We start from the raw sequence: 15,317 nt of genomic DNA on the forward strand, positions 1-15,317 counted from the left end.
TTCCTTGCACTGTCTAACCGCCCCCAGCCTGCCACAGCCTCTCCTCCCCCTCCCTCACGGCCGAACGAACTCTCGCACAGGCGCAGTACCCACTGAGGGCTGCGCCTGTGCGATCAGCAGGAGACTGAGGGCAGGAGCTTCATCCTCGTCACTGGGCATGCGCCGAGCCCAGTGACGTCCGATGCTCGCTCTTCCCTCAGTCAGCAGGGAAGAGCGAGCATCGGACGTCACTGGGCTCGGCGCATGCCCAGTGACGAGGATGAAGCTCCTGCCCTCAGTCTCCTGCTGATCGCACAGGCGCAGCCCTCAGTGGGTACTGCGCCTGTGCGAGAGTTCGTTCGGCCGTGAGGGAGGGGGAGGAGAGGCTGTGGCAGGCTGGGGGCGGTTAGACAGTGCAAGGAAGGCGGGCTGGGCACTGTAAGAGGGGCGGTAATGGGCTCTCTAAGAGGAACAAAACGCCCCTCTGGGCACCTTCAGGACACATTTGCATATCAATAAAAGTTGTTTTTTGCAGAAACTGCTGGACGGATCACAAGATAAAAGAGCACAGCTTAATCAAGGTAAGCTGTGCTTCATGGCTGCTTTAAAATCGTTTTTTGGGTTAGGGGAGGTGACAGAATCCCTTTAAGCTGTAGTTTTCATCTCCTTTCAGTACAGTGTAGGACCTTCCTCCCCATGCGCTGAACGGATGGTTCTACTGCCTGCCAGCTCTCTCACTGGTCAGGCAGATCTGTATGAGCGCTCTGCATGATCAGTAGTGAAGCACTCAGGGGTCTGGCCATGCTGGATCCCCCTGACTGCTGTTTATAAGACACTTTAAGAAAGATTTTTTTCTTACTAAAAGGGCGTCTTATAAATTGTAAAATGCGGTAAGTCTGATTTTCAGTGATGTGGTCCCGGTCATAGGATAGAACTGCTGGAAAGTAGCTACATTGTAAATGGGTTCTCTGGGACTTTGATATTGATGGGTTGTCCTCAGGAACAATATCTGACTGGTGGGGGCACCCCCGACACCCTGCCTATCGGGTGCTTAAAGAGGCAGCGGCGCCAGGTGAGCACTTAGGTGCCAATTTATTAAGACCAACATTTTACACTCCTTTCTTAATAAAACCCTACAAGAAAATTTAGACTAGCACATCCAAAGTCACAGGTGCACATCCATAAAGCTAGCATGCAGGCAGCTCACCCTAACAGGCTTAGGTTAGGCCCAGGAGAAGCAGTTCTGATAGTGTTAGGTACCTATCTGTGGAAGCCACCTTGACGACGGTAAATGGGCCCAACACACATATGATCAAATATGTGTGCAAAGGGCTTACATTTTTCATGTATAGTACTACTGTAATCTAGAATAATCCCTAATTCTGGATTCTATTATTAGCATTAATAAAGCCCTAAACTGGCGGTAAATCCGTCGAAGTTATGAGGGGCAGGCCTCTCCTTAACTTCGGGGCATCCAGCGCCAGTCCTAAGTGTAATGTAATAAAAATAACAGCAATGAGAGGTATTCTTTGATTGCAGTTTATTTTTTTGCAGGTAATGTGCGACATTCATGTGAACGCGTTTTCGGCTATATATTAGCCTTCATCAGACACATTGCCGCTGGAGATGAAAGGAGAATGTGGAGGTCACACAGTAGTAGATCAGGTGCTGTCAACACACACCACAAACCACTGGTGCTGACAGCACCTGATCTACTACTGTGTGACCTCCACATTCTCCTTTCATCTCCAGCGGCAATGTGTCTGATGAAGGCTAATATATAGCCGAAAACGCGTTCACATGAATGTCGCACATTACCTGCAAAAAAATAAACTGCAATCAAAGAATACCTCTCATTGCTGTTATTTTTATTACACTATATTCTGGGGTGGGAACCCTATGTACAGCTGAGACAACCCGGTGTGAACAAATTTGTTCTACAGTCCTAAGTGTAAGACAGCTTCTGAGCCGTCTTACATATACACCTTTTTCAAAAACGTGAAAGGGGCATGAAAAATGGTAAATGAGAAGGGTCTGCTGGCCCATCCCCTTCCCCGACTGTAATACTATACACATCCGCCATACACTGTACTACTCTGTAATACCAAACATCTTGGCCCCTCTGTAGATGCTGCAGAGACCAGGCTTCAGTGTTAAGCTTGTATGAGACAGGCAGATAGTCTGCCAGATCCTCACTAACAAGCATTCGTAGTATCGCTTGTTAGCAATGATCTGGCAGTGTAAAGCCTCATTCACACGTCATTGTTTCACATATTCCTACTGTACATGTTCTTGATGGACAGCACACTCACCCATTCATTTTAAAGTGTGTATTCAAACATCTATGTTTTAGCATGTATGTATGCTCTGTTTTGTACGTCTTGACGGATCCATCACGCCCATTATAGTCTATGGGTCAATGAAAACTATGGATCATTTTGGAAGAGATGCTTTGAAAATAGGATTTTTTGTGCTTACCTGTAAATTATTTTTCTTGCTAAGTTCATTGGAGACAGAGGAGACCATGGGTACAGCTGCTGCCACTAGGAGGCGACACCAAGATACAAAGTGTTGGCTCCTCCTCTTAGCTATACCCCTCCTGTATACACTGAGCTTATTAGGTTGTACAAAAGTAGTAGGAGCAGTCATGAGAATCCATCAGATAACGAATAAGAAGAGAAGTGGAGATGGGTGAGAACCAAAAACTGGTGGGACCCATCAAGAAGAGCCAACAATGTACTTACAGGGTGGGAGCAGTGTTCCCCAATGAACTTAGCAAGAAAACGATTTTATAGGTAAGCACAAAAAATCCTATTTTCTTGCCCGTATCATTGGGGGACACAGGAGACCATGGGACGTTCTAAAGCAGTACAATGAGGAGGGAACAAAAGACCAGAACAATCTAAGGCTGGCCATGAGATCCCGCATGGAAAAAGAACCCTGAATAGGACAGGAAGAGCATGAACCAGGAGGGCCAGCCAGAGAGCATAGAACACGCAGTGATTTAGACTGGGCAGAAAGAGGAAAACTGAGTTAAACAAAGTTTGGAGATACATCAAAAGAAGTGGATACCAGCACAGAATATCCTTAAGAAGGAGAAGCATTTCAGACGGCTGAAAATGATATCCGGAAGGTACATCTGGATATCGAGTACCACAGGACTGGTGTAGAAGTCCGGACTAAAAAGCCAGGACGTCTTGCATGACAATAAGCCCCTTGGAAAACTGAGGGAGGTCTGCAAAATAGGGTCTATAGAATCCGGGTATGTATGACATCTGGCTGACAACAAGCAACAGGAAAACCCATAGAAAACTCTACCCAATGTGTACGTGATGTGTACGGAATTTCAACATAGGTAAAAAACTTCAACTGGAAGTCGAAGGCAGAGTACCAGAGTAGACACTCCCTTCTGGAAGAGAAGAGGGAAAAAAAATGGAATATGGTCACTCATCAAGAGGTGTGGCCAAGGGAGATGAACAGGCACAATGGAAACCAATCAGAGGTTTAAACTGAAAATCATAGGTAAATGGGGAAACGTCTGAGAGGGAAAAAACTGTGTCCTCAGGGATCAATAGCATCCCAGCCATGCCACAGAGAGGAATGTGGCATAAGAGTGTAGCCAAACCAACCTCCGTCACGTAACAAAAGGAAGACTGAGTGATGCTGGATCCAGGACTGGTCTTAGACAGCTTGAGGTAATGGAGCAGAGACAGGGCGACTGCACTGTGAAAAAAGAGCAGGCTACAATCTGTGCTAGAGAGCACATACATTTGCCAGGAATACACTTTTCGAATCAGATCCAAAAGGTAAGGACCGCAGTGTACACCTCAGCTATAAAATAAATGCTCCATAAGGAGAAGATAACCTGGTAGACAGATAGGGGGGAGGTGTTGACCATATTCACCCCATCTTCATCCCCTTCTCTTCACCCCTCCTCGCGGAACAAGTAGGATCACCTCTTCAGCCGCTAGCACCGAGGTGGTAGGGAGGCTAGAATGGAGGGGGGACTGCAGAAATGCAGGTGATCCCAGCTGGGCTGCCCTGGTCCACTTTGCCTTCTTGGGGGAGGTCAGGCGGTGAGGGGAACTGACACCTGCCTTCCTCCCCAAGTAAACAGAGAGGCAAGATGTCTGTTTTCCATGCCTAAAGGGTAAAAAGGTAAAATAACAAACTAAAATAATAAATAAAAATGGCAGCTAGGTGCCCTGCAAAGCAGGAAGGTCTGCCTCATACAGACACTAAGCTAAAACTGACTAGTTCGGTAGGGGTATAGATGAGAGGAGTAGCTAACACTTTTTTGCTTAGTGTCAGCAGCTATATCCATGGTCTCCTAATGATATGAGCGAGAACATTATTTTTCAACTGCACAGTGTCTGTGAAACAGAAAAAAACTGACAAACCGATCCTTCACCGAGGCATCTTTTCATTGACCATCATAGATCACCTTTTCACGGATTTGAGCACGGACACAGACGCGTGAATGAGGCTTAATACTGTCGCCAATTTCCACATGAACTAGTAAACACTTGGTCACTAGGTAATTGGAATCTTTTAACAGAATTAAAACTCATTAGTCGGTGGCAAATCATGCTTTGTAACCCTGATCTGCTGCCGAGAAACAATGATTCAGTACTGGTTGTTACATAGTGAGCTTTCCAGACATCACCAGTCCCTTCATCAGGCGTCCTACAAGAATGTATGACGAAACAATAAGAACAGAGACATGGGGAATGAATGGACATTTGAAAAACAACAGAATATCAAAGATCTTGCAAATGAGTCCTTAATTATGTGACAGATAAGGGGTGTGAAAGTTTTATGGTCTCTAAATTGATGTTATCTCAGAGACCCGGTGCCCCCACTATGTCCATTCATTCCCCAATGTCTCTGTTCTTATAGGACATATAGTGATGTTTCTTCATATATTGTAGTACACCTGATGAAGGGACTGGTGATGTCTGGACAGCTCACTATGTAACATCATTACTTCTATTTTTGTTAGCCATTAAAAAGTATCAAACCTGCAAGACTCTGATTTTATTTCTCTTAAAGGAGTTCTCCAGGAATTTAGAAAATGAAAATGCTCAAATATTACTTTATTGTAAATATATTTCCCAATACCTTTCATTATTTATAATGGCTCATTTTGTTTGGGGAGAAATCATTAGGAGAAACAAAATGTCCGCCGCCCAATTAATACACACAAAACTTGTTCTAATCATACAGGGGGACAAGTAACTTCCGAGCACTGAGGTAAAGAGCTGCCTCATCCTCCTCTCCTACTTGTCAGCGATTATGATCCTGAATACAGATTATAAGAACTTTAACTGAATCTATGTGGGAATGGAGTTCATGAGGAGACATGAGGGACAGACAAAAGCTGCTGCTCATTATCCACATCACCCGCACCCTCCTCTCTGTACTTCATGCCTCCTCATGAACTCCATTTCTACAGAGATTTAGCTGAAGATCAAATTACTGTCATGGTCCCTCCCGTGACAGATGTCAGAAGATCAAAGAGACTGGCTACACGTGAAGGGATCTAACAGCCACTTTTGCTTAAGTGTTGTTGTGTATGACCACACCTTTTGTTTCAGGTGTAGCTTAGTGGTCATTACACTTCCCCTATATAGTCTGACCTCACCCTTCTGGTTATGCGGTTGATAGCTTCATTTGGTTTTGGAAGAATTGGTGTGTTGTCCTCTCTAGAGTTCCTGCTCGTCCATCTCACTACAGAAGTGTCTTGTTTCTTTGTGGGTTGTTGACCCTCCCCGTGTCTGTTGTTACTAGGCCTCAGGGAGAAGCTGTTTTCTTCATCTGGGAATGAACGGGTTGTCTCAAGCCCTGCCAATACCCATAGGGCTCTTTAGGGTCTCTAGATTCCGGTATGTGGGCATTCCTACCTTCAAGGTGTGCCCATATGGATAGGAGTCAGGGCAGGGAGTAGGGTTCTATAGGAGGTGACCCTTTCCCTAGCGTTGAGGCCTAGTGGTTTTTCCCTTCCCTCCTGTTGTTAGTGTAGTGTTCCCTCCCATACCTCATTGTGACATTATTAACCGCCATTTTTTTGTTCGGCAGTGCTGCTATGGATCCTATGTCTGCACTGGTCGAACAGCTGCAGGGTCTGTCTTTGGAGTTAGTTGACCTCCGCACAACGGTCTTGCAGATCCAGAGACCACAGGAGGCTTGTTCCGGTGGCGGGTACCAGACCGACCTGAACCTAAGGTTGCCCTCAGTACAGATTTTCCGGGGGTAGCGACAATTTCATTCAGTTCAGGGAGTCATGTAAAGTTGACACGCAGTCTTGGTCTTTTTCTCTGCCGACCAGATCACATTATCTCCAGTCGGTAGCTTAATTTTTTAGAGCCTTATTTATGATGACCCGGATCGGATCTCTCAGGCCGAGACCAAGTTACATTGTTTACAGCAGGGAGAGCGCTCTGCGGAGACTTATTGCTCTGAAATTAGGAGATGGTCTACAGATACGGAGTGGAATGATCCTGCTCTCCGTAGCCAATTCTGTCAGGGTCTATTTGAGAGGCTGAAGGACGCTTTGGCCTTTCATGAAAATCCTGAGTCATTGGAAGCAGCTATGTCCCTTGCCGTATGTCTTGATAGACACCTGAGAGAGATCTAGGGTTCCTCACCCTCAGGACGTATTGTCTAATAATGTGGCGGCTTCCTTTGACACTTATGGTGGAGAGACACCTGTGGTTACACCTTCTGACCAGCCTATGTCATTAGGGGGAGCTACTCCTGGAACTGCTGGCAATAAGTATATTTAAGTATATTCATTTTCCTAATTCCCGGAGAACTCCTATAATGAGAGCACTAAACCAAAGGGGTGATTTACAAAACAAATGTTCAGGAGATCAATTCACTGACTGGTCTGATGTCACAAGGAAACCTTACTATACAACCTCACTAATGCTGGGGGCGTTTTCTCTTTTAGTATGCTTGGCAATGGATTACCTGGAGCCATAAAAAAACTGGAAGAGCAGAAACCAAATATGAAGATATATTACTGAACAGAGAAGAAGCTGGATTCCGCTCTGTAATGAGCAGATAACAGGACTTTGGTGGAGAAGACTTCTTCAGAGGTTTGGTATTAGGAGCATCTCCTGGTGCTTTATGGGTAACAAACAGATCTACAGAAGATAAGGAAATGTCTAATATTATAATAAAGATTATACCAGAAATGTTCTGCTCTAGCTAATTATATGTCCAGTAACTAAATCCCTTCGTAATGAGTCCAAATCCAGGCCTATGGGATGGAGCAGCGTCTCCTGAAGGTCAGGTACGTAGTAAGCAGTATAATACTGGTTGTCACACGGGAGGAGGCCGCACATTGCACAGTGTAAATAACAAATCACACAAACTGTTATTTCAGTTTCTATTTTAACTTTTACTTGATGCGACTCACGGTGTTGTGAAAAACTACTCAGAAAACGCATTCATCAGGAAGAATAAGGCTTATAGCGGCTATACACATAACCATCCTAAACTTTACAACTTTTCTAGAGAATTTGTTCAAGTCTATATTTCCTGGAGCCTCCTTCTCCTCGGCCTACGATGTGGAAAGGGCCCGCAGTGTCCCTGCCAGAACCCCACCCTCAGGAGCCCCTCCCAGGCTGCTTCTAGCCTATTTGCTGAACTGGAAAGATTGAGACCTCATCCTAAGTTTGGCTAGGAATACACCCAACATATCACTTGAAAATGTGACCCAATGTTTCTTCACTTGCAAAACCACAACGGGGAGATTTTTATGAAAATGGGATCCTATGTTCATTCACAGAAATACAGGGAAACTCTGGACTCCTGCGCATTCACTCCTATAGATATCTACAGGTGCACCACGCTCTTCACGCACAGTTTTGAGATGATAGACGGGCTATTTCTAATTACCCCCTGGTAGGAGTTCTCACCACAGAAGGACCAAAGGGTATTATATCTAATCTATATACCCATTTATTGAGCAACCGCATGGTTTTAAATCAGCTGAAGGTTGAATCTAAATGGAGGGAAATTTTCTCTCTTAACGGCGGAGGAATGGCAGGAAGCATTAGAATCGCCACTATATGTCTCACCCTCTACCAACAACAGGCTAAGGCCTCATTCACACGACCGTTGTTGTGTTCTGTTCCGCAAAATGGGGTTCCGTTGTTCCGTTTTTGTTTCCGTGTGTCTTCCTTTCTTTTTTGGAGGATCACCAGACATAGATAATTTTTTACTTTACTTTTAAGACAGGTTTGCCATGCAAATGATTGGAAAAAAACGGACGAGCGGACGCAGATGACAATCTTGTGTGCCTCCGTGTTTTTTAGCGGTCCCATTGACTTGAATGGGTCCGCGAACCGTTTTCTGCGAAAATAATAGGACAGGTTATATTTTTTTGACGGACTGGAACCACGGATCACAGACACGGATGACAAGCGGTGCATTAGCCGAGTTTTCAACGGACCTATTGAAATTCAATGGGTCCTCAAAAAATCACGAAAAACGGAACAATGGACACGGAATAAAACAACGGTCGTGCGCATGAGGCCTAATACAATTATTTATTCTACATAGATGTTACCTCACCCCCACTAGACTATACAAGATGGGTAAACTATCGCACACTAGATGCCACAGATGGACACAGATAAATGACTTCTGGCATATTATCTGGGACTGTAACTACATCAAGTCCTATTGGCAGGAGGTCACTAATATGCGATCTACTGTGCTTTCCAGTCCGGTTCCCCATGACCCTAAAGCACGTTTGCTAGGAATTCTGGAGGATAATATATGGACTCATCATAATAGAATATTTTTAAGAGAGACATTGTTCCTGGCAAGGAAAGCCATTGCAATTAGATGGATAGCAGACCGGCCACCCACTGTGAATCAGAGGAGATCTCTGGTTAACCAAATTGTCCCCTATCAAAATGTGGTGTTCAAAAACACCACTGCTTCTAAAGTTTCCACGTGCCTGGTATTGCACCGGCCAAGCCGGTATTTTGTTCTCTACACTGGTACCGGTATTGTTTTTCTGGCCCGCACTATCTGACCAGATCACACAGTGGCCGCCTGTCCCTGCCGCATTGGGAAAGCTATTTATTTGCATATGTGTCCAGGAATGCAGGCTGAGAGCTTCCACCGCCCGGCAGTAAGGAGGCCTCTGATTGGTGAGAGCAGGCACCTCTCACAAGTGCTGGGCTGTTCCTGTGAACTAGGTGCTGTTCAAACATAATGGGGGGAGTGCAGGGGGAAGGCTCACTGACAGTGCCAGCCACAATGCGCACGTGCCGTCTCACTTCTCTCTTCATGTCCACCACTGTATGTCTATGGGACTGCAGCAGCGGACAGGAAGAGAGAAGGGAGATGTCACGTGCGCACTGCGCTTGCCTTCTCCTCATACAGCCGATCGGTGGGGGGTACTGGGAGTCGGACCCCTGACAATCTGATATTGATGACCTATCCTGAGGATAGGTTATCAGTAGAAAGGCCCCGGAGAACCCCTTTAACACGTGGTGTTAAGTCTCTATGTCATAATGTGGCTCCCAGTATTAATAATGCCCCCATTAGCACCCCCCAGTATTAACAGTGCCCCCAGCAAAAGTTGCTCAGTTCCGTGGCCCCGCAAAAAAAAAAAACTGTCCTATTCTTGTCTGTGTTGCGGACAAGAATAGGCAGTTATATTAATGGCTGTCCGTGCCGTTCCGCAAATTGCGGAACGCACACGGACGCCATCCGTATTTTGGGGATCCGCAATTTGCGGACCACAAAACACACAAGGGTCGTGTGCATACGGTCTAAGGGTGCAGTTTTGTTATTTTCTAGTAATGTAGTTTCTGTTGACCCCTCATTGTTGGCACTTTTAAACAATTCACGACCGGCCAATAACAGTACGCCGCAGCGGGACATGACTTGACGCACAGGGACGTACTATTACGGTCCAACAAACACCCGGCCCCCAGGCATAATCGCTTTGGAATCTGGGTGCAAAGGCTGCTCAGCTAAACAGGCAGACATGTTAACTAAGGGCTGTTATTGATTCCTTACACATGTGCATTACAGCCAGAGTAGCAGGGTGGTGGGGGTATCGTGGGATGTTTGTGAATATGTTATGTATACCAAATTATATTGATGTGTGCACATATTTACCCTCCTGGTGGGGGGTGTAGACATCCTCCTCTTCTGGAGGTGGGGGAAGAGAATCCCGTGGCTGGGAGGGTCCAGGCTGCTCATACTTTACCTCCAACATTTCGCCCACATCAGGTGGTGGAGGGGCCGCTACATTCTTGGAGGGTCCGGACTGTTCTGCCTCTACCTCCGACATTTTGGCCACATCAGGTGGGGGAGGGGCCGCTACATTTTTCGGAGGGGCCGGCCTGCTCTTCCTCCGCTGAATCTTCCTCATCTGTGGAGACCTCCACCACGTTTAGAAGATCCTTTTGGGCTCTTCGTTGTCTGACAGTTGGAACAGGAGCCCCTGTCATCACAGAATGTTAAGAATTTTGACAAACAACTCATAAATCATAACAAAGGTAAAGATCCATTAATTCCTATATGGAGGGATCTGCATGGGATTATGATTATCCACATGATGTATTTGCCTGATTTTGGGGTTATATAACATGCCAAAACCAGTGTTATAAATGGATAAAACTAGCCTAAGTTACAAGGTAGGATGAGGCAACAGGGGATTTGTTAGGAGGTTGTCCGATAGGGTATTGTGGCTGGGTTATTGACGTTTAGGGAAACCAAGCAACTGTTCTGAAATTAGATAAGGGGTATTGGATGGTGTTATGTTGGGTATATAATTTTTGGTGGCTGCCAGCGTTATACTGTCTGCAAAGCCACATCACTTTACTAGGAGGGGTAAAGTCGCTTGCCGATAGGTGGCGAGAGGACTAGATTTTTATATGCTATTTAGGACGAGTTTATCGTTGGTATATTCAGTGGTTAAAGGGAGTCTTTCACGTAAAATCATCATTTTACACACCACTAACATCATGATCTCTCTCACCTTCCCCCTATTAAAATCTTACCTTTCATATTGCATTTAATTAGTGGTTTATGAGGTTAATTTACTGGGGTGTGTGTATGTGTGTGTGTGTATATATATATATATATATATATATATATGTATGTATAAGAAGAAAAGCAGTGGCAGAACCGTCCTTAGAGTAAGATGGTGGGTGCATCTGGCCCAAAGTGGATTAAAGCCAATCCAATAAATACAAGATAAAGAAAAAATGGGCAGCACTCCAAAAAATAAAATTAGCAAAAAACTTTATTTACCCCAATGGAGCATGCGACGTTTCGGCTCTAGACAAGAGCCTTCCTCAAGGCTTAAGGAAGGCTCTTGTCTAGGGCCGAAATGTCACATGCTCCATTGGGGTAAATAAAGTTTTTTGCTAATTTTATTTTTTGGAGTGCTGCCCATTTTTTCTTATATATATATATATATATATATATATATATATATATATATATAATCCCATGCAAATTAAGTGGGGGATGTATGTAATGGATGGGGTCTTTCATGATGTTTGCAGTTTATGTATATATAAACAAAAATACCTATATATATTTATGTGTGTGTGAAAAGTATGAAATCATCCGGTGACAGCATACATCTGTACCGTGGTGTATAACTATATATATACACTCACAGCGAGGTAGAGATATATAATGTAACCGGATGATTTGTACGTGTCCCGCTAATAAAATGCTTTAAGTTTTTTATTTTTTTATGGCTTTTGTTTATAGATAACGCGATGAGTTAAGAAATTTGAGTTAAGAGGTTGTGTGTTAACCCTACTACATCTGTACGGATTAGCAGCATAACTGAATATATACATTACAGAGTGTTGTAGCGAGAGATACAAAAGTCATGTAAGCATTGTACTTGGGCATAATCTTTCACTCATCTCTTTGACCCGAGCATAGTGGAAGCGCTTCAGATCGCACCATTTTTTTCTGGATGGCGTCCTTTTTGTGCCAGATTCCGAATTTTTGGTACAATTCGAAACGGAGAGCCCTGATGATGGCCCGCTTCTCATCTCTTTTTTAGGTCCTGTCATAGCCCCGCACCAACATTCGCTGCAGGATAAAGATGCAAGCATATAATCCCAATTTTTTTTAAATCAAAGTTTTCAAAAAATGTCCTCAGCAAAAAGTAGTTGCGTCTTTAAAGTGAAAATATTAGATTTAATGTTACCGTTATAAAATCGGATTGTATTGCGATTGTATGTGTGTGGGGTCTGAGCAATCAGATATTGGCCAGCTGAGCAGAGATGTACCTGTCTAGTGAAGTGATGGTACGGTATTGGGTGTACTGCTGGTTCGCCTCCCCGTAATCTATATATATTTTGTGTTTTTATCGTATATAGTGTATGGTATATATTAAGTGGCAGGAAAATGGTTGTGCTATGTGCATGTGAGAGATAATTATCTGTTGTCCATACATACATGCTACAGACATAGGGCCAGATTTATCATTAGCTCAGGTCAGAATAATGGAGTGAAAAAGTCCCAAACGCTAAAACTGCGCACAAATTTGTGACTTTTTTCTGCTCTGCACTACGCTCGCCAGTTTTCTGAAAGTGGGCGTGTTTTCTTATGTAAATGAATCTCTAGACAGATTTACTATTGGGACTATTTAAAAAGTCGCTAAAAAGTCGCAATTTCACTCCAGTGAGGACCATGCTTATCTTATGAGACTTTTTTTAATAAAACATGCGACTTTTTCATAAAAACTTGCGACTTTTGTAAAGCTGCTTACTGACGGATAAACTGCTACCGTCAAACCACATTTATTACAGTCTTAAAGGGCCGACCATAAATCTGACTTGGCTAAAACTGACTTTAGCCTTATGTTAAAGTGGAGTGAGCTGTCAGTCATGATAAATCTGGCCCATAGTGCTGTGAAGTAACAAGAATACTTAGTGCACCAATCAGTAATATCTACTCTTAACAGATAAACTGTGTTGTTTGTATTCCGAAAAATAAAAATCATATCAATATCGCTAATATTCGTATGTACGAATATTTTGCAAGACTCGATCTACATATAACAATTGTTCTGCCATGCATGCAATATGTAAAAAAAAGTGCTGTAATATAATATTACTTACAGTTAAAACGATTTCTTCCTCAGCTTTCTCAAAGTAGTTTCGAACCATTTTTTTCTTATCGGACAGGACAGACTTTCAACAGTATCGCAGGATGTCATATACAGGAGTATTATTACCTCAAACATAATGTACTGGTTTAGTATTATCTTCTACAACATATATGGGAGTATTATTATCTCACACATCATATACTAGTGTAGTATCAGCTTCTACATAATATATGGCAGTAGTATTACCTCACACATCTTGTACTAGTGTAGTATCAGCTTCTACATCATACATGGCAGTATTATTACCTCACACGTCTTGTACTAGTGTAGTATCAGCTTCTACATCATACATGGCAGTATTATTACCTCCATACATGGCAGTATTATTACCTCACACATTATGTACTAGTGTAGTATCAGCTTCTACATCATATATGTAGTATTATTACCACACACATTATGTACTGGTGTAGTATAAGCTTCTACATCATATATGGTAGTATCGTTACCTCACATCATATACTGGTGTAATGTTAGCCTTTACATCATATACCGGAGTATTATTACCTCACGTCTTGTACTAGTGTAGTATCCACTTCTGCATCATATATGGGAGCATTATTACCTCACACATTATATATTGGTGTAGTATCAGATTCTACATCATATTTGGGAGTATTATTACCTCACACTTTATGTACTGGTGTAGTATCAGCTTCTAAATCATATATGGCAGTATTATTACCGGACACATCATGTACTAGTGTAGTATCAGCTTCTACATCATATTTGGGAGTATTATTACCTCACACGCCTTGTACTAGTGTAGTATCAGCTTCTACATCATATTTGGAAGTATTATTACCTCACACGTCTTGTACTAGTGTAGTATCAGCTTCTACATCATACATGGGAGTATTATTACCTCACACGTCTTGTACTGGTGTAGTATCAGCTTCTACATCATATTTGGGAGTATTATTACCTCACACATGCCTTGTACTAGTGTAGTATAAGCTTCTGCATCGTATTTGGGAGTATTATTACCTCACACATCTTGTACTGGTGTAGTATCAGCTTCTGCATAAAGAAATATAGTGGATGGGGATTTCTTAAACTGGAGTAAAAGAAAACTGCCTCAGTTTCCCATAGCAACCAATCAGATTCCACCTATCATCTTCCATATGAGCTATGAAATTTGAAAGGTGGAATCTGATTGGTTGCTGTGGATGACTAAGGCAGTTTTCCTCACACATTACCTCAGGAAGTCCTGTAGCCGCCATGTTTCCTCAGGTATCTCCCCACTTACCTCACACACTGCAGACATGGCTGATATATCACAGATTACTGCTGGGTAATGCAGCTTCTCCATGACACCTGGTGTGCTGGAGTCTGGATGATAGGGGAGGACAGGGGCTGTGTACAGGTATCTGCCATTACTCCCATCATGTCCTCCCAGTGTCTAGTATTGCAGGGACCTGCACAGTGCTCATGGGGAGCAGCACCTGGGTCACAGGAACAGCCCAGCATTTGTGAGAGGCGCCTGCTCTAACCAATCAGAGGCCTCCTTACTGCAGGGTGGTAGAAGCTCCTGGCACCAGCACTTCTTCCTCTGCTCCTGCTGATGGCTCCTACACTTTCCATTAGAAGAGGACATCAGCAGCTTCCAGTGTCCTGCTGACTGCTTCCATCAGGTGAGGTAAGTGTGTATCTACGTAAGTGGACCTGGAGTATAATGGAGAGCATGGGCCTCACTGACAGGAAAACTGTCTTAGTTGCCGATAGCAACCAATCAGAGCTCAGCGTCCATGTTTTCTGATCACTAAGATATGAAAGGTGAGCTCTGATTGGTTGCTATCGGCAACTAAGACAGTTTGGTGAAATGAGGCCCCGTGTGTTAGGTGCACTGGGTGCACGGAATGTATGTAGGGCACATGTATGTAATGCAGCGCACATGTATGTAATGCACACTATGCTTCCCAAGAGCCTATTCTGTAGCAGGGTTTATGGGGATACAAACTCTGAAGGGGCGGAGCTGGTTAAATTAGCATAAGTGGGTGTGTCACAGAGAGGTGTGCAAGACTTAGGCCTCGTTCACACGAGGGAGTTTTCCACGCGGGTGCGATGCGTGAAGTGCACACATATTACCCGCACTGAATCCGGACCCATTCATCTCAGTGGGTCTGTGTACATGAGCGCTGTTCTTCACGTATCAGTTCTG

At 43.8% G+C, this 15,317-nt stretch overlaps 1 protein-coding gene across 1 annotated transcript in view; it reads left to right on the forward strand.

Annotated features, from left to right (window-relative positions):
- Positions 1-7,008, forward strand: part of LOC122922053 (NACHT, LRR and PYD domains-containing protein 9-like) — a 35,236-nt gene extending 28,228 nt beyond the window's left edge. Inside the window, exon 5 of the mRNA XM_044272483.1 lies at positions 6,932-7,008. Within this exon, the coding sequence (XP_044128418.1) occupies positions 6,932-7,007 (76 nt within the window). The 3' untranslated portion in view covers position 7,008. The remainder of the gene's footprint in view (positions 1-6,931) is intronic.
- Positions 7,009-15,317: the final 8,309 nt, after the last annotated feature.

This window comes from Bufo gargarizans, chromosome 11 (assembly GCF_014858855.1).
Source record: "Bufo gargarizans isolate SCDJY-AF-19 chromosome 11, ASM1485885v1, whole genome shotgun sequence".
NCBI lineage: Eukaryota > Metazoa > Chordata > Amphibia > Anura > Bufonidae > Bufo > Bufo gargarizans.